The 25949-nt window shown below is 34.6% G+C and overlaps 1 protein-coding gene across 4 annotated transcripts in view; it reads left to right on the plus strand.

Annotated features, from left to right (window-relative positions):
* EDARADD (EDAR associated via death domain) overlaps window positions 1-25949 on the plus strand; it is a 98512-nt gene that overhangs the window by 65347 nt on the left and 7216 nt on the right. For all 4 annotated transcript variants that reach the window (XM_074262469.1, XM_074262471.1, XM_074262470.1 and 1 more), the window contains one exon: window positions 16845-16887. In XM_074262469.1, coding sequence (XP_074118570.1) covers window positions 16845-16887 — 43 coding nt within the window. The remainder of the gene's footprint in view (window positions 1-16844; window positions 16888-25949) is intronic.

Consider the following 25949-nt stretch of genomic DNA (forward strand, 5'->3'; position numbering starts at 1 on the left):
CATTAAAAAAAAAAGAAAAAAAGAAAATTGTTGTGATATATATTCAGAGTATTTTATTTTTACAAATATACATAATTAAGCAAAACATATCCAAAAAATGTATGTCTTGTTCTGCATGTTGGATGCACTCCCTTTGTTTCTTCACAGATTCTCTGGAATCATGGCTGGTCATTGAACTGATAAGAATTTTCTTTTTTTGTTTGTTTGTTTGGGGTTTGTTTTGGGGTTTTTTTTAGAGGCAATTCGGGTTAAGTGACTTAACCGGAATCACACAGCTAGTTAAGTTTCTGAGCTAAATTTGAACTCAGGTCCGCCTGACTCCAGGACCAATGTTCTATCTACTGTACCATCTGGCTGCTCATTGATGAGAATTTTCAAGTCTTTCAAAGTTGCTTTAGAGTGCTTTGCCTAGCTTTGTGTCAGAGGGAGAATTTGAACCCACGTTTTTCAGCCTCCTAGGCTAGCCCTTCATTTAGTGTGCCAATCTTGTGCATATGTTCAAGATATTTCAATTCAAATAATATCTTAAGATCCCAAATTTGGACCTAGAAGAGACCTTAAATATCATAGCTGGAGGTGGTACAGTGGATAGAGAGCTAGATATTGAGGCAGAAAGATCACATTCAAATCCCACCTCAGATACTTTATTATCTGTGTGACCCTGAGCAAATCAGTGAATATTATTCGCCTCAGTTTCCTCATCTTTAAGATAAGCTGCAGAAGGAAAAGGCAATCATTCCAGAATCTTTGCTAAGAAAACCTCCGTGGGGTCACTACAAGTTGGACACAACTGAACTACTATACTTTGGGAATGATGTTGTATTGATTGTATCAAACATAGAAACACTAAAAAGCCTCTCCAGTAAAATATATGGTCATTCAAAAAAGATTGGCTTAGTCATCTGTACTGGAAGAAAAGAAAAAAATGATAAAAAAAATTGCAGATAATAGTAAATAACAGTAGGAGAGGGAAAGTCAACCTGGTACTTTAGAAAAATCACTTTGGCAGTTGTATGGAGGATGGACTGGAATGGGAAGGCACTTGAGATAGCCTCTTAGAATAGAAAGAGACATAAAAAAGATGGTATAGAGGAAATATTAGGCTTCTTCAAAGACATGAAGCCAGATAAATAAGATATAGACTTGATCATGATGAAGTATGTAAGAGAAAAAATAAAATAAAATGTTAAGGAAGTTTTGAGGTAGAAGAAATCACTTTCTGAGGGAGCTCGGAATTCTCCAAGGAAGAGATGGCATTTGATTTGGGAAATGAAGGATAAGTGAGATCAATCAATCAATCAACAGAGCATTTATTAAGCATATCTTATATGCCAAGCCCTGTGCTAAGCAAAGGGGATAAATTTTACTGAGAGAATATAACATGTACACAATATGTCTATGACACAAACTTACATTTACTTAGCACAGTTCCTGACACATAGTAAGCACTATATAAATTTTGTTTCTTCTTGTTTTTCCTCATTTTCTCCTTCAGCTCCTCTTCTTCCTTTTCCTCCTCCTTCTTCTCCTTTTCCTTCTCCTTCTTTTCTTGGCTCCCAACTGAATGCATTGTTTCCTACTGAACCAATAGTCCTGATAATGTGGACAATTGAGGAGAGGGATCAGAGAGGAAACTAGAGAGAATCCCTTTTGCTCCTCTTTGCTGCCTTATGGAACTTGTGGCACCTGTGTGTGTACATTTGAAGAAGTCCATCTCTACAAAGTACTCTTCAAATTTACATATTGGGGAGACAACATGTAAATAAGTAGGACATATTTTAGATAGAGAGTAGAAAAAAAGATAAATTTGATAGGAGGACTGAATTGGGGGCAGGAGGAAGGGAAGGAAACTGAGAATGCCTCCTGCAGAAAGGCAACATTTGAACTGCAACTGGAAAACGAACAGGGATGTCAAGAAGTAGAGATAAGGAAGGAGAATATTCCAGCAATTGAAAATGTTCAGTAGTTGAAGTGGACTCTACCACTACTAAATACATTTTTGCTTTTATATATAGGCCTAGGAAGCATAACTGGTTTTTTCAACCACTTCATAAGATATTTCCTGTGTAATATTGGTTATCTTAATCCAATGGCCAAGGTCCTATAATTCTTACAAATTGATTAAACACTCATTCCTGAATTGTGTGGGAAAATTGTTAATAACTACTTAGTACTTAGTGATGACTTTTAGGGCCTCTCTGACCACATCAATTGAAGTAGAGAAGGAAATTCCCTCTTTTACAAAAACAGAAAAAATGCAAAGTAATTTTTTTAGGGGAACCACTAGAATGTGGTATTTACTCTCCTCTCTGCATTTTAAGACATTGTTATCTCTTGTTTCATTGTTGCATTGTTATAATCCTTGTCACTCTAGTAACTGTGGGTGTAGTAAGTCTCTGTCCTGGGCTCTTTTCTTATTCTTTCTATATATCTCCATTAGTAATCTCATTAACTCCTATAAGCAATTATCAAATTTATGCAAATGATCACTGTATCTATTTTATTCAGCCATAGTTTCTTTTCTGAGCTTTACCCCCATACCTCCAATTGCATATTGAATATTTTAAGCCAGATATTATGTAGTCATCTCAAAATCAACACAGCCAAAACAGAACTCATTATCTTTCCCTTAAAACACATTCCTCTTCCATATTTTCCTATTTTCATCAAGGTCAAACCATTCTCCCAGTCACCCAAGTTTGTAATCTTATCATCCATTCATCTTGTACTCCCCATACTTACAAAGTACACATACCTAATTAGTTATTCCATCATATCTGTTCTATCTTCACAAGATCTTTTGAATATTTCCTCTTCTTTCTACTCTTATCTCTTCATTTGTTTTAATCATGTCCAACTCTTCATGACTTCATTTGGAGTTTCCTTGGCAAGATACTAATGTGGTTTACCATTTCCTTCTCCAACTCATTTTCCCAATGAGGAAACTGAGGCAAACAGGACTAAGTGACTTGCCCAACTTATACAATCCAAAGCCATATTTGAACTCAGAAAGATGAGTCTTCCCAACTCCAGACAGCATACCATCCACTGCACTACCAAACTTCTTCTCCCATAGCCACCATTCTGATTTAAGCTCTCCTTACCTAGATGATTGCAGCAGCTTTTTAATTGGCTTCTTTGCCTCAATTCTTTCCCTGTTCCTATCTCTTCACACATCTGCCAAAGTGATTTTCTTAAAGCTTGGGTCTCACCATGTCATTCCCTCGCTTGATAAATTCCTCCACAAACCCAAGTCTATTAGCATGCTTGCTCTACTTTATGCACAATGTTCCATATCCTTCTCCACACTTGTTTTGGCTGTGTACTCCCTATCCAGGGAATAGTCTCCTTCCTCAACTCTACTTCTTGATGTCCTTGAATTCTTTCAAGATGCATTTCAAATGTTACCCTTCTCCAGGAAGTCTTTCCAGTCTCCCCCAAGTCAGTCTCTCCAAGGAGTTACTTCCTTTTCCTTTGTATCTATAGCTTTCTTATTTCCATATTGTGTCTCCAATAGTAGGCAAGGTTTTTGAGGTTAGGAACTGATTTTTTTTTACTTTTGCCTCTTTTTGTATGTGTGTGGCACATAATACAATAATATTAAGAAAAGCTTGTTGATTGAGTTCACTTAGAACCTAAGGATTCTAATAGGTGAAGTTGAGGAGGGAATGAAATTTAGTTTGCACAATTTGTGTAAAAAGGCACACAAATGGGAGGTAAGAGTCAAGAACATATTAGATTCATCCATAGTTTTATAAATAGCCCAGCACAAATCTACACTATGTCCAGGTGGGAATCTTCTTGAGCACCTCATGAAGTGAAGGAAAAAACTTCAAAGTAACAAAGAGTTGTGAGTTAGTACTTGATCATAAGTGCTTACTAAGCTTCAGCTCATTTTTCACTGGATTCTGCGTAGGCTTGTAGGAAAGTATGTTATAGACTTTGGGGGGAAAGAGAGATGTTTTGTACCAATTACTCTCACTTTGTCACTTTAGGAAATACCCTTTTCTAAAAACTACAAAAGTCTTGCTGACTAAATGATTTTCAATTAATAATCATAGCAGGAAACACACCAGTGAGGATTCATGAGCTAGATATTAGTATTAGAAAACCATCCCCCAACCCCTCAGGGGCATAGGGAAGATGGAATGATAAAAGATAATTATTAGAAAAAAATTTGAGTTCTTTAACATGAAAGGGGAATACTTGTGATTGATGGCAGGTTCAAGGAAATAAGACTATCCATTGGATAGCTGGGATAAAATTGAAGAATAGATCATGGTTGCTGAGTAAAACTGCCAAACTTAGGGTATTTGAGGGAAGGGTTACATATATACTGAAGTCCCCTGTATAAAGTCAGGAGTTGGGGGGCAGGAGGGAAGAAAAACAGAAACTGAGTTCATTGAGAAAGGAGAGAAGTTGCCCTTACATTTGGCCTTACTTCACACAGGCAAGAACCAAAGTTGTATGTCCTAGGTGCCTCCTCAAGGCAAGCATATGCAGGTCCTAGTAGTATTAAGGCCCCAGTGCTACTGGAACCTTATTGAGGATCTAGGAGGAGGCACAACCCTGTTGGGAAGCACAGCCATGAGGCAGGAAGTGGTGTGTACTGAAGCCCACCTTGTGTTCTTGTGTCTGGAAGGCTATCCAAACAGTTGAAGTTATGGGAGTGAATGAATATTCCAAGGGAGAAGAGAGAAAAGGATCATCTAAGACCTCAACCCAACATTAAAGAGAAAAGAGGAAAAAGAAAGAAACAAAGGGAGGAAATTTTTAGAGAAGGGAATGCATGGTTCAAAGTGTCCAGTGCTGCAGAGAATTTAAGGAAAAATAGGAACTGAAAAGAGCCATTAGGTTTGATAATAATGAGGTTTTTGGTTACATAATAACTAGAATTTTATAGTACTTTAAGATTTGCAAAGTACTTTACAAATATGATTTCATTTGATCCTCACAATATCCTAGGAGGCAGGTGCTATTAATTATCTACATATTACAAATGAAGAAACTCAGGTTAAATGACTCTCCCAGAATTTACTAAGTATTTTTATAGTTGAATGAGATCTCAGGAATTAACTAATTAACTAATTCAAACTAGGTGCTGTGGTGAATAAGCGCACTTTACTAACATAATATAACCTATATTCGATTGCTTGCTGCCTTTTTTTTGGGGGGGGGAGAGGGAAAGAAAGAAGAGAGAAAAAAATTTAGAACTCAAAATCTTATAAAAATGAATGTTGAAAACTATCTTTACATGTATTTGGAAAAAATAAAATACTATTAAGAGTGGAAAAGAAGAAAAAAGGAAATAAGAACATTTCCCTAGAATGAAAAAAATCTAATTTCAAATCCAGTCTCAGACAGTAGTTGTGAATAAGTTATAACCTCAGTTTCCTCATCTGCAAAATGTTGATAATAATGACATCCCTTCCTCCCAAATAACTTAATATTTGCAAAATGCTTTGCAAGCCTTCCAATGCTGTATATATGCTAACTTTATTATTAGGGAATAAAAATAGTAATTCACATACATATAAATAAAAAAATTAAGTGATTTGTCTTGGGTATTATAATTAGCTAGACATAGAAATAAGGCCAGAATTAATGTTTCTAGTCCAAATCAACACCCCAGAAAGAGTAGCATCTCTGGGGACCAAAACCCTAGGATCTGCTTCTGCCTTTGACACCACCTGTGAGATTGTGGATAAATCACTTCAGTTCCTTGGCCCTGAGTTTCATCATTTTTACAAGGAGGGGATTGAGCTAGATCAGTGATGTTAAACTCAAAAAGGAAAGGGGGGGAGACTAGCGTATGCCTAAGGACCCCTACTAGCCACATTTTGACTTAGAAAATAATGTAATATTATCTGTATTCTAGTGTTTTTATTTATCTTCTTAAACATTTCCCAATTACATAATAATTGGAATCTGCTGGTCCTTGAATAGATAGGATACCTCTAAGTCAGATGAACTCCCTTCTAGATCCTGCTTGTTTATATTCAGTGATTTGAAACTTTTCTATAATTAGAAATTTTTTTATTCTGGCAGATTTGTTTATTTGTACTTCAACAATACTAATAAATAATAGCTCATCTTTTACATGGCACTTAAAGGTTTACAAAATACTTTCTTCATAACTAACTCTGTAAAGGAAGTAGAACAGGTATTATTACTACTATCACTACCATTTTACAGATGAAGGGTCTCAGGCACTTAGAGGTTGCCTAAGTTTGTACAGCTAGTAAGTATCTGAGGCAAGGTTTAAACTGAAGTCTTATGAGTCCAAGCCCAGAGCTCTATCTCATATCACTATCTCATAGGATTCATCAGTAAATGGAGGTGATCTTTTAAATTATAGAGAATGGTTATGGGAAAACTGTCCACAAAACAACTTCTTTGTCTTGGAAATAGAATGATTTGCCCAGACTTTCTGCAAACCCAAAGTAATAAAGAGAATTATAATAACAGGGAATGCAGTGAAGTTGGCACTTGATACAGGTGATCCCCTTATGTGAGTCAACATAGCATGTTCTGACCTGCTCTTTTTTATATACTAAAATCTTTTCAAGTTTCAGCAAGATCTTAATAGAATGTTATATCTTCTGGGTTCTGACTCTAAGAATAAAGCTATCACATTTGTCATTTTGGAGGATAGTTCCCCAAAATAGCCCTTAATTTTAGGGGGGGAGAAAACAGGGAGAATTTATCTTTTTTGTCTCCTCTTAATTGTGATTAATTCTGGACTCTGGGAAAAAGAAATTTCAACTCAGCTTGTCTCCCATCATCTGCAAGTAAAATCAGACTGCTTTCTTAAAATAGTTTATGGAAGTTTTCTTCATTGCAGAAATTGGACAAGGCCTTCAAAGTTATCAGAGATTTCTTAACTGACAAATCTTAATCATTTTTCTTTCCTAACCCTCTCGATCTATTTGCTGCATCTAACACTGTTGAGCTTTCTTCTATGAATTTTTGTGACATGACTTTCCTGGTTAAACTCCTACCTGTCAAATCATTCCTTTTCAGTATATTTTGATGGCTTGTCATCTATATCATGCACCTTAAGTATGGGTGTTCCCCAAGATTCTGTCCTGGGACCTCTTTTGTTCTTCCTCTATTCTCTCTCAGTAATCTCATCAGCATACATAAATTTAACTATTATCTCTAAACAGATGACTTCCAGATGTATATATCCAGCTCACAGTCCCTGTATCACTACTTGCCTATTGGACATCTCAAATTGTATGACTGAGAATCATCTTAAATTCTACATTCTAAAATTGAATTCATTGTCTTTCCATCTTAAATCTTCTCCTCATCCAAACTTCATTATTTTTGCCAAAGGCACCATCATCTTTCAAGTGTTTAAGGTCTGTAATCTCAACATCTCCATCAAATCATTCTTCCTCACTCTCCATTCATCCATTCAGTGGCCAAATATACTTCACAACCCCTCTCAAATCTGGTCCTTTCTTATGTAACTAACCACCTTAGTTCAGGCCCACATCACTTTCTCATGTAAATTATTGCAACAATCTCCTCATTGGTCTCCTATCCTAAAGTCTTTACCAACTCTAATCAATCCTACACACTGCCACCAAAATCATTTTTCTTAAACACAGACATGACCATCTGACTTTTCCACTCAACCAAGTTCTGTATTGCTTTTAGAGGTAAAAATATAAACTCTTTTAGCTTTTAAAGCTCTTTCTACCCTGCCCCAAATATCTTTTTCTGGCCGCATTAAATATCACTTCTTCCATACTAAGCAATCCAGTCAAAACGGCATTTTCTTTGTTCCTCAATATTATCACTCCTCCCACCTCTATGCCATTGCTATAGCCATTCCTTATGCTTTGAATGTACTCCCTCTCTCTCCCTCCTTCCTGCCTTATAGAATTTACCTTTTTCTTTAAGAGGCAGCTTAGAAACCTTCTTTTACCTGAAGCCTTTCCTTGTCCTCCTGCTAATACCTTCCCAAACTACTCTAAATATACTATAAGTATATGTATGTATATATGTATATTTGTTAACTATACACACATACACACACGTTTCTTTCATTAGAATGTAAGCTCATTGGAGGGAGGTATTGTTTCATTCTTTGTACTTTTATCCCTAGTACCTAGCAAAGTATCTGGCACAGAGTAGGTGATTAATAAATATGTGCTGATTGATTGACTGTGGATTGAATACTACCATTGGAGTCAGATTACTTGACTTTGGATCTTTGCTCTGCCACTTAGAACCTGTGTGGCTTTCAAAAAGTCACCTTACCCTCGGGCCATCTCTTAAATGAAGGGATTATAGTAAATGATCTGAAGTTCCTTATACCTATAGAATTTTATCCACACTTTATCCTTTTTACTTTATCTACATTTATCAAATAAATAATGCCAGAAAATGTTATTAAATTTTTAACCATGATATAAACCTATTAAAGATATGTGAAACACACACACACATATACCTATATATCTCCATGTATTTATTTAGTTTTGATGTCTTATATATCTTAATGTGGAGATCTCTCCACTATCCCTTCATGCCTTCTCATAAGATGTAATATTTTTGTCTTCACACAAATTCTGCTTAATGTTATCTACCCAATATACTGAAAGCCCTCTCTGGGCCTTTAATATTGTGTAGTTATAAATGCAACACTAGAACTGTCTGTATATTATACCTTGCATTTACCAAATGACCTCTCTCCCTTTTTTAACCACACATGTCTTTGATTGCCTCTTTTATGGGCAAATCACTGATAATAGGCTGCAGCCTGCCTTTATCTACTATGTATCTTTCTATTGTCACTCTCTGGAGATCATGGCATTCAGTGATTCACAGACATAGCCATTTGGTATCACTGAGAGAAAACAGCTGGTAAAAAGATGGGTTTTTGTGGCAGTGAGCAATTTGGAGTCAGTAATTGAAAACTCTATGCAATTTCCCAAATTCAAGTCCCAAAACATCTGCAATGCTTGTACACACACACACCCTTTGCCCAACTGTGTCTGGCATAAACTAGAGAATATCGTGATCTGAGATGCCCAGTATGGTTTATCATTAAAATATAGCTTGATCCAAATCCATCTCTAGTCATTTGCATTTTTTCCTTAGTACTTTCTCAACAAAGAAGGCCTGGAACATCTTATTTGGCTGCGCTGTGGTGAATATATAGAAGGACATGGTCAAAAATCGCATAGGATGGGCAGGCATGGATGTGCTGTAATTTGCATCATTGCAGGGACCAATCACATCGATAAGGTCATTATGGATCTACTTTCTCAGGATGAAGCACAGACTCTAAGAAAATTTTTTCTGTTCAAGAGAATTCAGATGATAGCTGATCCAGCCAGTAACTTTTCTTATTTTCTGTTTTGTCTTCTACTTATCTCATAGAGTTAACTTTTTCCTTTAAAAGAGAGCTCAGATACCTACTTTTCCTTGAAGCCTTTCTCCTCATCCCTATCACCTGCTAATTCCCTCTCTATCTTATATATAGTGTGCGTGCTCGTGCGCGCACACACACACACACACACACACACACACACACACACACACACACACACACACACTGCAATCTGCCTTTGTATAGTGCCCCCTACTAAACTGTAAGCTTCATTAGAAAAAGGGATTGTGCCTTATTTGATCTTTGTATTTCCAATTGAATAAGTGTGACTATTAAATTTTTTATACAGAAAAAAACTCTCTTAGAATGTTCAAGGATACTTGAAACATTCAGTTCTCTTAGCTTTTTAAGTATTCCTCTATAATCTTATTTCAATGTAATTTGCACCATGAAGAGTTTGTTAAACAAACAGCTTAGCCCAGTCCTGTCTAAATGATCACAGATTCCTAATTAGTGGAGTCACAATTAATGAGGCTTATATACTTTAAAAGGAATTCCAGCTGATTATCTGAATGTGAATCTGACTTTTAAGTTGGATTTAATGTTCAGTTCATACCCTCACTTAAATTTGGAATGTATGTCTGTATATATATAGTAGGAAAAATGAACTTAAGAAAGATGAAAGTACACATAAAATGAATGTGGTTCTCTCTCTAGTAAAAATTCATCTGAACAAGGGCTATCTTGAAGAAAAGATGCCTTGAATTTTTCAAAGAAAATATAAATTCAGCATATGAATTTTTAAAATTTATTTTAGCTGAAATAACCTTATACTAAAAACTTGATAAGTAGGCTTCAGCTCACCCACCATATTTATCTCAACATGAAAAACTATTCTTCATTAAGTGTCAGATCACTAGTCTCAAAACTCCATTTCTTTTTTTCTGACCAATGGCCTAATGGCCTTAACTTCCATAGTATGAATGAGCCCCAATTTCATGCTTATAAATTAATAATAGGGAATTGTTTGATTTTGCTAATGTTTCATCTGCTCTAAGAATTCCCACCACTCACTGGTTGCATGACCTCTCAGTCCTTGGTATCTCAGTGGGACAGAATTCAGAGAGAGAAAGATACCTGTGATTCTATTTTCTCAAATAGATTTCTTTTGTGTTTTGTGACAATTCCTCCAAGTTCTAGTCTCATTAACAGTTTTTGACCTTAACTAGGCTGCCCCTGAACTAAAATTTGATTTGTTTTTTCCCTTAACAAGTAGCACTTTTACAATCCACTTTCTGATAAAGATTGTCTTCTTCTAAAGTTTCCCTTGAGGAGATTAGGGCAAGGTTTCAGTAGACGAAAAGGAGCCCTAGCAATTCCAGAAAAGTAATAAAAGAGAGTTCATTAAGCACTTTCTAATGGACAGAAGTTCAGAAAGTAACAGAGAGAAGTAGGACAGTTTTGAAAGAAATGTTGAATTTATTATTATTATTTTGTAAAACAAGATGTTTGTAATAGAGATTCATAGTCTTGCAATAATCTTATTTCTCTATTCTTTTTTGTGTAGAGCATTTGTTAAATTCAGGAGAATTTTTTTTTAAATAAAGCAATTCTTTGATTTTCTAGATAGAGGTCCAAGCATATATCAAAAGTTATCTAAGAGCCAGGATATTTAGAAGACATTTAAATAAAACTTAGTGAAGTTTTTTTTTTTTTAATAAAATGAATTATGGTTTCATGACAGGAATTTTTTTAAGAAAGCTTGTTTAAAAAAAAACATACCAATATTTTCTGGCCTTACTTAAAGTAAGTTACTTAAAGTTACTTAAAGTAAGTTACTTAAAGTTACTTTTAAAGTACTGTATCTGGAGTAAGAGAGCATTGTTTCAAGTCCTTTCTTCCTGGAAAGATTTACATGAATTGATGCTGAATGAAGTGAGCAGAACCAAGAGAACATTATACATAGTAACAACAGGATTATGTGATGATCAACTGTGATGGACTTGGCTTAACAATGAGATGATTCAAGGAAATTTTAATTGATTTGTGATAGAAAATGCCATTCACATCCAAAGAGAGAACTATGAAGATTGAACGTAGATCACATCATATTTTCACCTTTTGTTGTTGTTTGTTTGCTTGTTTTTCTTTTCCCTTTCTTATGTTTTCCCCTCTTTTGATCTGATATTTTTGCACAGCATGACGAATATGGAAATATGTCTAGAAGAACTGCATGTTTAACCTATATTGGATTGCTTGCTGTCTTGGGGAGGTGGGAAGGAAGGAGAAGAGGGAGAAAAAATTGGAATACAAGATTTTGCAAAAGTGAATATTGAAGACTATCTTTGCATGTATTTGGAAAAATAAAATATTATTTTTTTAAAAAGGTCCTCTCCCATTACCTAACATGTGACCATAATAAATCACTAAAACTTCCTTGGGTCTCAATTTCCTCATCTGTAATATTAGGCAATTGGACTACATAACTTCTGGGATTCATTGTAGCTGTAGAACCCTGATATTGTGATACAATTTCAAGAGCCTAGATTATTTTTAAATTCTTAGTCTGAAATCATAAATTGTGAACACCATCTCCCTTTCTAAGAGAAATGCTTAAGATAAGGGAATTTTCTCAAAAATCAGTAAGTGATATCATTAAAGCACTTTATGAAGTAAGAGCATATAATACAAATGAGAACAAAAAAATCCCACAAGACTACTTCATTTTATAATTCAGAAGTTAACTGGAAACAGTCTAAGACAATGTCAGAGCAGATTATAATTCTAGATTCCTAGATCAGATTGGGTAGCTAGATGGCATATTGATTGGATAGGGTATCAGACCTAGAGTCAAGAAGATTCATTTTCCTGAGTTCAAATCTGGCCTTATACCATTTCTAGCTATGCCCTGTCACTAAATTCTGTTATCTATAAAAAGAGCTGGAGAAAGAAATGGCTAACCACTCCATTATCTTGGACAAGAAAACCCCAAATGGGGTCATTAAGAATCAAATAAAATTGAACAAATGCAGAACCTAAAACAAAAGATCATAAGTAGTAATGGATATTCAACCTCTTAGGGAAAAAAAACCCTTCTAATACATGTTGGTTCCATGACCTTAAACAAATCACTCATCCTGTCATTCTTCAAGGCAACTCCCTAAAAACTATAATTTTTAAGAGAAATTACTGACCTACATTGAAAGAAGGAGTTACCTCCCTAGGAGTTCCCTAAACTAATGAAATTGTAGGTTCAGTTAAAAAAATTTAGATATTTTAAGCAGTTTATTTAATGATTCTTTTGGTCATACTCCCCATCTGTACCTTGGGGATGACACTGCCCTGTCATACAACTCAATAAAGTATTTTCAAGATAAAAGTAAGAATTTATTGGAGATGTGATCACATCATTGTTCATCAATGCAGGCATCCCTCTTGACATCATAACTCTCAAATCATCTATACTTTCTCATAGTGTTCAGCTCTTTTTTATAATCTCCTCTGAACCTCTCTTAGAGATGATCCAATCCAAGTTCATTCCAAGGACTATCTATCCGAAAGACCACTAATTCTTCCTACAGTTTTAAAACAATTTTAAAGATTTTAATGTACAGTGGTTTTAATTCCAGTAAAAATTGCTGAAATATTTTTCATTTCTCTAATTAAATACTCCATAAAATATCTTAGTTATTAGTAGCTCAATGTATATTTTTAACCACCTCTTCTTGATAAGAAGCAGTTAGGGGATAAAAATGAGAAGAGCACTGAACATGGCATTAGGAAAAACTGAGTTCAAATGTGACTCCAGACACTTACTAGCTAGATAAGTGACTTAATTGTTATATCCCTCAGTTAACTCATCTTTTAAAAAGAAGGGATCTTCCTCCTAAGTTTGTTTTGAGGGTCAAATGAGGTGATATTTCTAAGGTGCTTTGTGAACCTTAAAAAACACATACACACACATACAAACACACACTAAAAAAATGCTACTGCAAGTGTGTCCAAGTACCAACATTCATGTCTCTTAGCATTACCACAGAAAGTTCCTGTTTTCATTCCTTCAGCCCAAGTTTCCAATTCAGTGGTGGTAAGGAAACCATAACCAAAATGGAAAAAAAAAATCAATGTAGCGTGATCCTGAATTTCTGAAACAATGCAAGATGTGAAAAGGCAGGCCTCTTCATGACCTGGTAAATGAGGTCCTTAAAATTTTTAAAGTTAGGTGTTTAGTTTTGCGAAACTAAAAGGTCAGGTGGAAAAGGATCTATTCTGTTCCTTCAACAATTGTCTCAATGTCCTTCAGCACATTACCAAAAAATGCTACTAGGCTGGAGGGCCTAGGAAATTACAGCCTTCAAGTTTATGAAAAGATACTGCATGAGTGACAGTGAGTAATTTTTCTTTGGTCCACTAAAGACAGTTTTGAGGGAAGGAGATTTAGTTGAAGCTAATGAGTCGTTTAAACAAAAACAACCCCTATACAAAAACACCTCTCCAGTTGTTAGACATGGGAATGCATTTATCAAAGAATTTAGAGGAAGAAAAGGGAACTTCTTCTTTGAAGGAAACAAGGGGAAAATATCTATCTTATACTTAGAGCTAGAAAGGACCTTAAAGATAAAATCTAACTCTCTCATTTTTTAGAGAAAGGAAAATGAGATGCAGGGAGATTACAGTGACTTTAACCCAAGGTCAAAAGGAAAAGAAATTGAACCAGACTTGGAGTCCAGTTCCTTTTCTGTCAAATTCAGGGATCTTTTCATTAACAAATCTCTTTTGTGAAATGTCTTTGATGTAGTTCCTTCTAGAGAACAGACATTGGACTTTATAATTTCTTCAGTTCCCTTTCCCAGCTTTTCCCAGGATGCTGTAATCCTAAATAATAAAAATAAAGCCCTCGATGTTAATACAGAAATTGAAACATGGATTTAATACAACTGAAAATTTAATAATCAAATGGAATAATAATAGTAAAGTGCAATGCTTGATACATAACAGGCACCTTATACATTCTTCTTCCCCTTCTTGGTCTTAAAGATAGTCTGCCATGTTGGATAGAAAAGCAAAGGGCATTAAATTATAGACAAACCTTGTCTCCGGAAAGAACTATATTGAACCCATCTTCCACCCAAATTTTGTTAATGGAAAGATTCATTTGGAAGAAGATTGGGACTCCAAGTTTGATTCTATCCCTTTTCTTTCTGACCTTGGGTTAAAGTTACTCTAAAGAGCAGGCTTTCCTTCTCTACATATTGAGAGCATTGGACTTGACCTCAAGGTCCCTTCTAGTTTTAAATCTATGATTTTTTTTTTGATAGTCTCAAAAAAAGACCAGTCCCCTTTTCTTCCTCCAAATTATTTGGCAAATATAATCTCATGTCTAATAATCAGAGAGGTAGTTTTTTGTTCTATTCTGTTTTGTTTTGGGTTCTTCTGTTTACCACAGGTAGAAAAGGAACAGGTGCTACAGAGAGGGAAGCTTATTCTACTGAGGTGAACTTAACATAAATGTAATGCTTTTGAGTAACACCCAGATTGGGATACACTAAAATTAAAAACATATTTAAAGCAATTAAAATAAAAATAATCTAAGTTATAGTCCATAATATAGTCCAGATTATTATGTGTGTATACACATGTATCTGTAGATATATATATAATATATATACACAAATGCCTACATATATATTATAAACATATAAAATTAAAGTCTACAAATATTTTTAAATATATAAATATATATTAATGTGTGTATAGCTTATATATACATGCATATATAATATATACACACATGTATTTATATTTATTTACTTTACACATTTATATATTTAAATGTGATATATTTATTATACATTATAGAATATATTGTTATATATATTTAACATACAATATATACTTTTACACTTGATGCATTTAAATGTATTAATATGTCTTTTACCTATTTATATGTTATATATGTATATTTATGTGCATATATCTACACATACATATATAATAGATATTTAGATATATATGTAAATATATATCTATATATGTGTGTGTTTGTATATAGATATACATTTCACAAAGTATTTTTAGTTTAAGCCTTTTGAGGTAGGTAGTACAAGTATCATTTACTCTTCTCATTTTAGAGTTGGAGAAACTAAAATTCAAGGAGTTGAAGTGACTTGCTCAAGATTAGTAAGGTGGGATTCAAAGATAAATTCTCTAACAATGAGGTGATTTATGGCAATTCCAATAGACTTGTGATGGAAAGTGCCATCTTCATCCAGAGAGAGGACTACGGAGACTGAATATAGATCAAAGCATAATATTTTCACCTTTTTTGCTGTTGCTGTTATATATTTGCTTTTTTTCTTGTGTTTTCCCCCTTTTGATATTATTTTCTTGCGTGGCACGATGGATATGGAAATATGTTTAGAAGAATTGCACATACTTAATCTATATCAGATTGCTAGCTGTCTTGGGGAAGGGGAGGAGAGAGTAGCAGAAGAAAATTTTGGAACACAAGATTTTGCAAAAATGAAAGTTGAAAACTACCTTTGCATGTATTTGGAAAAGTAAAATACTATTGAAAGGAGCAAAAAAATGCAGACAAAAAACAAACTAAGCCAGGTTCTCTGTCTCCAATTTCAGTGTACTTTCCACTCTACTTGCCAAGCAGCCATTAGGTTCTCCATTATCCTCATGAAAGCAACATCACTAATCATAGACTGATCACTACCACAACTTTGTTTTCTGGTTGTGTATTTTGATGAGCTGAAGATATGGTGGTTGAGAAGATTCAGGCTTTACTCCTTCTTCCAGCTGTGTGACTGACCAAGTTGGCTAAGTTCCCAGTGCCCCCACATCATTCTCTAAGATTATAAATTACACAAGAACTACCTGTCTACATTGGTAGAAGGAACTTCCTCACTAGGTATTGATGCCTTACATGATAAAATCCCGGGCCAGACTCCCCCCAACCACCCTAAAAAGCTTTGGATTAGATTAATGCAAAAGGCAATGGGATAGAACATCTACAAATAATTAAATAAGCAGTGTGGTCTATTATGGAGACAACTCTAGCTGATTGTTTAATTTTTCAGTATGGGTATTTACACCTTGAAAAATAGCAAATTCTACAAATCAAGGTACGATTTATTGTTTGGATGATTGCCTCGACTTAAGAAATAAGATTAAACTTAAAAGTGTGTCTTATGGGGTTTTTTGAGAGCTAGTTTTAAAATATTTACCAGCATACTCTTGTCTATAATGTAAAAAATAAAACAAAACAATTCTTTCATGTTTAAATATTTTTTGAAAAAAAGTATATATCCTTTAAATTTAAGATATATTTCCATCATTAAAGAATTATCTATATTTTTTCTCATGTGGCAAATACTAAATTGTGACAAAATTCTACATTTTTATAGTTTTCTAGATGATTAGTTTGGATTATCATCAGCTTTGGTTAATGTAAGTTTAATGAAGTTTGCTCTTTTTTTGTTTGTAGCAAGAAGATGGCTATCCTGACAGCACTGGGGATACACTTTCAGGTAACCTCTTAATGATGTCTACAATGACAACCAGGTTCTAGATTTGAGAAGAAAAAAAAAAGGATTTGACAAAGTATTTTCCAATTGAAAACAAATCTATAAAACACAGAGACATTTTGAGAAATTGCCAAACTACCATTTGTTAAGACTTGGTTTATACTGATGTGAAGTTAGGCATTTTCTTCTCTAGCTTCTTTGACACTTGAGAAAACTGAGGAAAACAGGGTTAAGTTACTTTCCCAGGGTCACCCAGCTAGTAAATATTTGAGACCAGATTTAAACTCATAAACATGAGTCTTTCTGATTCCAAACCCAGTGCTCTATCCACTGCACTACCTAGGATCCAAGGACCTAAATTCAAATCCCAGTTCTTCTATTTACTCTGTGATTGTGTGCAAATCAGTTAACCTCCCTTCCTTTGTAAAATGAGGGGATTAGACCAGATGTTCTTACTCAGAATCTTATGAAATTGAGAACTTTGTATAAATTATTAATTCCTTTGGTTTTGTGGTCAGATTCTAGATGCAGCATATGTTGTGGTAGTTTAGTCATTTTTTTGCTTCTAAACAACTCTTTTTTACCCCATTTGGGGGTTTCCTTGGCGAAGATACTGGAGTAGTTTACTATTCCCTTCTCTAGCTCCTTTGATGGCTGAGGAAACTGAGGCTAACAGGATTAAATGACATCCCTGGGTTACTCAGCCTAGTAAGTATCTGAGGCTAGACTATAACTCAGGAAAATACACCTTTCTGACTCCAAACTGGACACTCTTTCCATTGCACCATCTAGAGATGCAGCATGTCTCCATGGCTAAATGACATTGATGTGTTTGGACACAGCAAGTTTTTAAAATTGAATAATCTTAAAATTATTTGGCAGTGTCAACTTGACTCATTATGTGTACATATGTATAAAATTAAGTTTTTAAACTCCCTTTAGGTTTTCTATAATAAATCAGTAATCTCCAAGATTCTTGAAATAGTTTGGTTGACATTCTTCTACATATGAAAGCAAGACTTAATCTCAAGACTTAATCTTTCTTTTTTCCTTCCTCCCTTTCTCTGCTCCCTTCCTTCCCTCCTTCTTTCTTTTCTCCTTTCAGACAAGTCCAAACTTTATTTAAAATTACATTTTAAGTTTAAAGTTACTAAACTAAATCACAACAAAAATGTAAAAAAGAAAACAGTGCAGGAAGCCTTGGGGATTTATCATATAAATTTTAAGAGATAATCTTAATCTTAAATTGCCTTCTAAAATTCAGCATGATGTTAGTGGAAAGAGTATTGAATCTTGGAATCAGAAGACCTGAATTTAAATTGTGGTTGCACATCTACCCCCAGTTACTATCTGTATGGCCTTGAGTAATTCAGTTTAACTCAACAAATATTTACTAAGAACCTACTAATGTGCAAGGTACTTGCAAAGTGCTAGGCATAATTACAATAGCCTTTTTTATATGATATCTTATTTCATCCTCACAGCAACCCTGAAAAGTAAGTATTATTACTATCCTTATTTTACAGATGAAGAAACAGAGTCAAGTATGATTTTTTATTATTATTATTATTATTATTATTTTGTTGAGGCAATTGGGGTTAAGTGACTTACCCAGAGTCACACAGCCAGAAAGTGTTAAATATTAGAGATTAGATTTGAACTCAGGTCCTCCTGACTTCAGAGCTGGTGCTCTATCCACTATACCAACCTGCTGCCCCCAATACAAATTTTTTAAGTAACTTGCTCACAGTCACACAGTAAGGATCTAAGGCAAGATTAAACTCAGTTCAGTGATCTGTCCATTGGACCACCTAGCAGACATTGCATGCAAGCATCTGATATTCTGCTGGGGGAGATGACAAATACATAGATGAGTAAAGATAATTTGAGAAGGGAGAGAGTGTAAATAACTTCTCTGAGCTTTTTCTTCAAATATAAAAATAGGTTAATTAGCACTAGGTGGTCTTTCAGATCCTTCTTACCTCTAAAGCTTGTAAATTTTCCTTATGTATTTTTTGATGATCTGCAAATGGGTACCATTTTTCACAGTCCTTAATAGATTATAAGCAGCATATTGGAATTGAGAATGGGGGAGGGTAAAAATTGATACAGAAGCAATGATGACAGTTGGAAATAAAAGCCTGATTGACTGAGATGGAGAACAGATAAGAATTGAAATACTGACATAAATCTAGAAAAGTTAGTCACTTGGGATTGTGTTGTTGTAGCAGCCAATAGTACCATTATAAAAACTGATATTCACAATGCTGACCCTAAGCTATTAAGAAAAAGTCGAATTCTCATATCATCCTGAGGTTTTGGATCTTAGCTATCATCTAGTCTCCACAACATTTTGAGGATTAGTAAAAATATACAAAAATTATACAAATTTTTATATATGCTTAGTATGTTGTGTTTTGAAAAGTATTAAAACTTTTGGTGCACTTCCAAAATATTTCCATTTAAGATAATTATTTTTAATTTTGTCATTTAAAGGGATAAGGTTCAGTAATTATATATTTTAATTAATTGTGATATTTGGGGCTATCCTGATAATGGCCAAAAAAGTGAGATAGTGCCATAGTGAGAGGAAAAATTATTGTGTGAATAAAAAAGAATCTTATTAAATGCAAATCCTTATGGAAATCATGGGTATTGTTAAGCTAATAATGCTTTATGTTTATATTTATTAGCTTTCTTCCAGTAGAGCTCAATTTACTCGATTTACATAATTCCATGTCTCTTTTCAAACATTCCTCATTCCTGAGATGGATAAAAATAGACAGCACTCTTCCAGGAAGTAAAACAAGACATACAACAATCAAATAAGTTGGTCAAAATTCAAGACAACTCATTAGCAGCATTATCAGGACCCACAGCCTCCAAATTGTCATCTCATAAGAATTTTTTAGGAAAGAGATGAAAAAAAAATGATCTCTTATCTCACCAAAATGGGCGGTCCCTCAAATGATGCAAGTTACTGCCTGTCCTTGTTTGCTCATTCTTTGTCTCTCTTTCCAAGTCCTTCCATAAGTGCACCAACTGCCCTCTAGTTTGAGACTGTGATAAGAATGATTCTTTATCACCTTCCATCTCTCAATATAGTGACTACATCTGTTGTATGTGCACACATGACTGGATAGTTTGTCAAAACTATAAAGTGGAATTTAAATAATTTTGCTCTCAACCATGTGGGAAACCTTACAGAGAAAAGCTATGTGCTTGCACATCCATAATTAAAAATAGCTGAACTTTGATACAAGATATATTTAATTTTACAAATCCTTTAGAATTAGTCCCTTATGTATTATAAACATTTGACTGTCTCCATAAGCCCCAATATAAAAACTCTAAATGCTAACAGCATTTTTTTTTTAAGTTATCAGATGTCTCCACTCCAGCCTCAGTTAACCTGGGGAGTTTCACTAGGAGTGATTTGAGATCTAACAATTGTGCTTCCATTTCTCCATAAAGTTCTGGGAAACACCCACGTGGTAATAGTCCTCTAACAGCCAGAACATGCCAGATAAAAGAACATCTCACCTGCAAGTAGATCTATTAACTTAATCTGTGATCCACTGCCAACATCCTGATTGCAGCCATTTTCCAGGCACAATTAATAATGACCTTTGTGATTTCTTAGTCATGTTCAGATGCCCAATTAACTGTTAATTGACCAGTATTTTAGTATGCAAGCCAAAAAAAAGTTAGATGGCAGCCTAGTTTTACATTATATCTTACTGGTTGTTTCTAATTGTTTGAATATTTGGTGCCTGAATTTCTCATAAAGATATAAATTTCCAGCAATGTAGAACCTAAAAAAATACTTTCATTAATTTTCTGAATTATGTGAGCACTTCCATTCTCATAGATAGTTCAGATTTTTTTTCATTTGAAACGTACAAGCACTATAATTCTAAAATGTCATTTAAAAGTAATATTCTTAATAATAAAAGATGACTCATCTTTTTTGAAGCAAGTAACTATGTGATACATGCTCTCTTCTACCTAGGAAAGTGCCTATTGCCTAAGAGTTCTCATTAATAATTGAATTAAGTGAGGGTAGAAATAATGTAAATAGGCTCGTGTTTCTAGTCAACACTTTTCAATACTAGTCAAACTTTGCTTGAGAGAACTTTTTGTTAGTGACCAGAGACTTACAACTTTATTATTTCTTCCTTTTTATTCTTCTCTTCTCCTCTCCTCTCCTCTCCTCTCCTCTCCTCTCCTCTTCTTCTCTTCTCTTCTCTTCTCTTCTCTTCTCTCCTCTTCTTTCTCTCTCTCTCTCTCTCTCTCTCTCTCTCTCTCTCTCTCTCTCTCTCTCTCTCTCTCTCTCTCTCTCTCTCTCTCTCTCTTTCTCTCTCTCTCTCTCTCTCTCTCTCTCTTTTAGCTGAGGCAATTGGGGTTAAGTGACTTGCTTAGGGTCACACAGCTAGGAAGTATTAAGTGCCTGAGGTCAGATTTGAACTCAGGTCCGCCTCTCTTCAGGACTGGTGTTCTGTCCACTGCACCACTTAGCTGCCCCTTCCTGTATCTTTTCTGAAGAAATTGACTTTAATATGTTGTATACTCTGTGTTGCTAAAGTACAATGATAGGAAGTGAGATAGAGCATGGACTTCAGAGTCAAAATGACTTGGGATCAAGGATCCAAACTGTGTCCCTCAAGAATCTAGGTAATTCTCTAGACTTTCAGTCTATTTGCTTTGTAAAGAGAATTTTCCCATTTGGGAGTTTTTTGTACAAGTGAAGTCATAGGTCCTGTTCCTTTCTTTATATACATATTATAGAAAGGAATTGTTAAGTATTTATTATGTGTCAGGCACTAGGTTAAGCATTGATACACACCAATATAATGGGTAAAGAGGGCAGAAAAGATATAACAAAAGTTTGTCATCTGTGGCAGTTACAATGAAATTTAAAATTTGTCAGTCTTCTCTTTCTACCCCTATAATGCAGGGTGTCCCAAAAGTCTTAATTCCATTTCAAGGTAGTTTAATTATTCTATAGTTTATCTGGTTTCCAAAAAAGCTAAAGTGTGGAAGTTGGGAATCTTAAATGTTCATCATGCTACCCCCTCTCATTTCAAATATGAAGAAAATGAGAAAGTTATTTAACTTTCTCAGGACCATACAGTTAGTAAGCATCTAAAATGGGATCAAAATGACTTTTAAGTCCAATGCTTAATACCTTACTCCACCCTGTTCCTTAAGGTACATGCATGATATTTCCAGTTTTCATGAAGATTTCTACCATGCTTGGGTGTGTATAACCTTAGGGGGCAATTTGATCTTTATGTAAAGTCTTATAACATTCAAATGACTTCACTTGAACTTGATTTTGATAGACAGATGGCACAGGCAGAGTTTCCAAATATAGAAAAATGCAAGAAATTTCTCTCTCATCAAAGTAATAAGCATGAAATAGCCTCATGGTTTATACCCACCCAACTGTCCAGTGGCAAGCCACTCAGCCACAGCTTAGAGACTTTCTGTAAATCTCTCTCTTTATATATATATATATATATATATATATATATATATATATATATATATATATATATATATATATATATAGGTTTGTTGTTGTTATTCATTTGTTTTTCAGTCATATCCAGCTCTTTGGGAATCCATTTGGGTTTTTTTGGCAAAGGTACTGGAGCAATTGGTCATTTCCTCCTTCAGCTCATTTTACAGATGAGGAAACTAAGGCAAACAGAGTTAAATGACTTGCCATACAACTAGTGTCTAAGGTCAGATTTGAACTCAAGAAGATGAATCTTCCAGACTCTAGATACAGAACTGCGGTCACTGTGGCACCTAGCTTCCCTATTATAGATTACCATAATACTATTCTCAATATTCTCTTTCTGGTCCTTCTTTATATTTCTAGGTAGTATTCAAATTAGAGTCACAGGTATGAAATCTTTCCAGAGCTTTGGCTTGTTATACGAAATGTCCATTCTTCTGTATTTAATAAGATACTTAATTCAAGTACTTAAAAAGAATCAAAGTAATGAACTGCCTGTCCAAAGTATGAATGGTGGGACTCATTGCTTTCAGCTTCAAAGTTCAAAATGGAAGGCATCAGGCAATAGCAAAGCTAGATTAATGGGGAGAGGTGACCATATTTAGGTGGTGGTTATTATAGAATCTAGGTGAGTTTTGAACACTTATCCCTTTAACACCAAGTTAAAAAAAATCAAAGGGCACGTACAGTTTTGAATCTAAATTTATCCCTTCAATGAATTCTCTTATGTTTTACAAAAATATCTCAGCTTATGTACTTATTAAGCACTAACACTTTTCTCTCACCATCATTTTTCCTTTAGGTTCTAACATCTCTAACATCTAAAAAATAATAATGAATGTATCCTATCATTTAAGGAAAACAGAAATCATAGTCATAATTATTGCTTTTTCTACATGCTCAGTTTTATGTGGCTTTTAGACAATTATGCAATAATATTGACATTTATTAAAATTGTCAATTAATTTGGATTTTGTAATTTCCAGATCACCTCTCCCTCCATTATTATTTTTTTTTTCATTTTGGCATTACCCATTTAATCCTTTCATGTATTACTTTACATGGTAGGTTTTTAAAATATGGCAGGACAAAATGTATCTGGTAGATAAAACATGTTCCACCTCCCACACCCCTCAAAAGGGCTAATTATAGTCCATGACTCTCACGAGCTGCTTTAAATTCACTCATGTTGCCAAGCTCAGATGAATTCCAATATACTAACTGGTTTGTCAATTTAGTGATTGAAGTACAAAGAACAAAACAAAACCCACAAAGGCAATCATTCTTTTGGCACATCATGCCTTTTCAAACCAAAACTAATGCATGCTCTTACTAGTGATTTAAAGAAATGAAATTATTTTACAAACTGAAGATTTAAAGTAGTTCTCCTAACACATTAGTAGCTGGATTATTCTTTTTCTTGACTTTTTCTTGATTTTCTTTTTCTTCAATATAAAAACAAAGATAGCATAGAATTATTTAGGCATGTGGTCAGAAGAGATTATTTAAAATTCCTTACCCCAATCTTTACATAACATTAAATATAATTTTGCATCAATACTATTTTAAAGGGTGCTAGGATAAATTTGGTATTGTCCCTTGCTAGTTAATTCTGATCTTAAGTAATTCTAATTGTTGGGAAGTTCTACCTTATATCTAACCTAAATCTCTCACATTATAACTGAAGTCTGTGTCTCCTTTCTCTACCCTTCATGAAGATAAAAGTGATTTTCTGTGTAGTTCATTTACTTGGAGACTAATATAAAGAAATCTCTTCTTAAGCTACTTAATCTTTGGATGTTGGTTTTTCTCAGCATTCCTGTTTTTCGGTACATTCTAACGAACAAAATGTGTATCAAGTGCTTTAGTACCCTTTACCAATTCTCTCTTAACAAGTCTTTCTCTAGTTACTCAAGGACTCTTCAAAATCGAGTTACTTTTACAAATATCCAGTCTTCTTAGAACATTGGCGGTTATGAAAGTGGTCATCTTCATAAAGTGGTACAAATCTTTTTTCCCCCCTGAGGCAATTGGGGTGAAGTGACTTGCCCAAGGTCACACTGCTAGGAGGAGGTACAAATCTTAAACACAGTCCCTGTTCCTAGGAAACTTGTATTCTAATCAAGGGAGAGAAATATTATATACAAAGTACATATTATCAGGTACCCGTAATGTAGAGTAACACATGATATGAGAGAGAGTATGGGGTTGAGTGGGCAAGGTGGCCTGAGAAGCCAAAAGACCAACTCATGCAAATTATTAGGGGCAAATCACCTAATTTCTCAATACCTCCCAGGCAACGAGGTCCAGCCCTTCATTATGGTAGAGGGAATTTCCTCCTCTAGGAATTTCCGATTCCAATGTAATCACAAGTCCAGATCCTATGGTTGCCACTGCATAAATAAACCAAGAGATAGATGGCAAAGGAAGGATCTAGTAAGGCTTAAGGGAGAAATTATAAAACATGTTAGTATGAGATGCCCATTTCTTTTAGATAGAGAGGCTAGAATGAGTTGTGATATTCTACTAAAGGCTCTTGTGACCCTACTCAAATCAACAAGAGTGAATTTCTTTGTAGTCAGTCACAATTTTAAACTGACCAAAGTGGAGTCTTGTAGATATTTGGGAACATTTGGGAATTAGTTTTTTGGCTCTGGTTATGTGGAGACACCTAAAGTTAGCTGGTAAGAATTGCTTGCTAACCCTGTTACCAACCAGCTGCATTTTCCTTTATCCTCTCAGTAAGATACTTAAATTCACCTTAAACATTGGAAAAAAACCCCTCAGATATGAACACTATCTTGCACTGGTTCAAAAAATTCATGTTGCAGAAGAATTGTGCTTTTTTTTTTTTTAATATAATGAAAACTTGGAAGAAGAATCTACAGCTGTTGGATTTCTCTCTCTCTCTCTTTTTTTTTTTTTCAGCTTGATTCTCATCCCATATACATAGCTAAGGTTTTGGCTCGGCTTCAAAGAGAGCCCCATGGGTGAAGAAAACACAGAAGGATGATAAATTGGCCATAATTTTTTTTAAATCAGTATTTTGACATTGTCAATTATCACTCATTTTCAAATATGTGTACAGGGTGGATTTTCAAGTTTGTGTGTATGTTTTTAAAGAAATGTTTAAGAGTTTTTCAGTCATTTACACCCTAAAGTACTGTGTTTGGCATTTAAAAGCTGTCAGGCTTGACTTTAAAATTGGAAGGGGGATGGGGCAGGTAGGAGTGAGGCTATATACATGCCTGGGCTGGTTAGTTCAGATGGGGTAGAGCATGGTGCTAATGAGGGTAACTTTGATACGCAGATGGGCAATTTATCTTTGTTCAGAGAAAAACCCTTTTGGGAATTCCTAACTCAGTCCAACTATCTCACAAATGCATGTTATTAGTTATTTTGAAAAAGTTATAAAAGGACTAGGAAAAGGATTCTTTTGCCAGAGTCCTTCTCTGATGCCTAATTGTGCCATGGAAGTTATTCCTGAACCTGGAAAGCTGTGCCAGCAACATACAAGATCTGACAGGCAGGTCCTACC

The sequence above is a fragment of the Sminthopsis crassicaudata genome, chromosome 4 (genome assembly GCF_048593235.1).
Source record: "Sminthopsis crassicaudata isolate SCR6 chromosome 4, ASM4859323v1, whole genome shotgun sequence".
In the NCBI taxonomy this organism is placed as follows: Eukaryota; Metazoa; Chordata; class Mammalia; order Dasyuromorphia; family Dasyuridae; genus Sminthopsis; species Sminthopsis crassicaudata.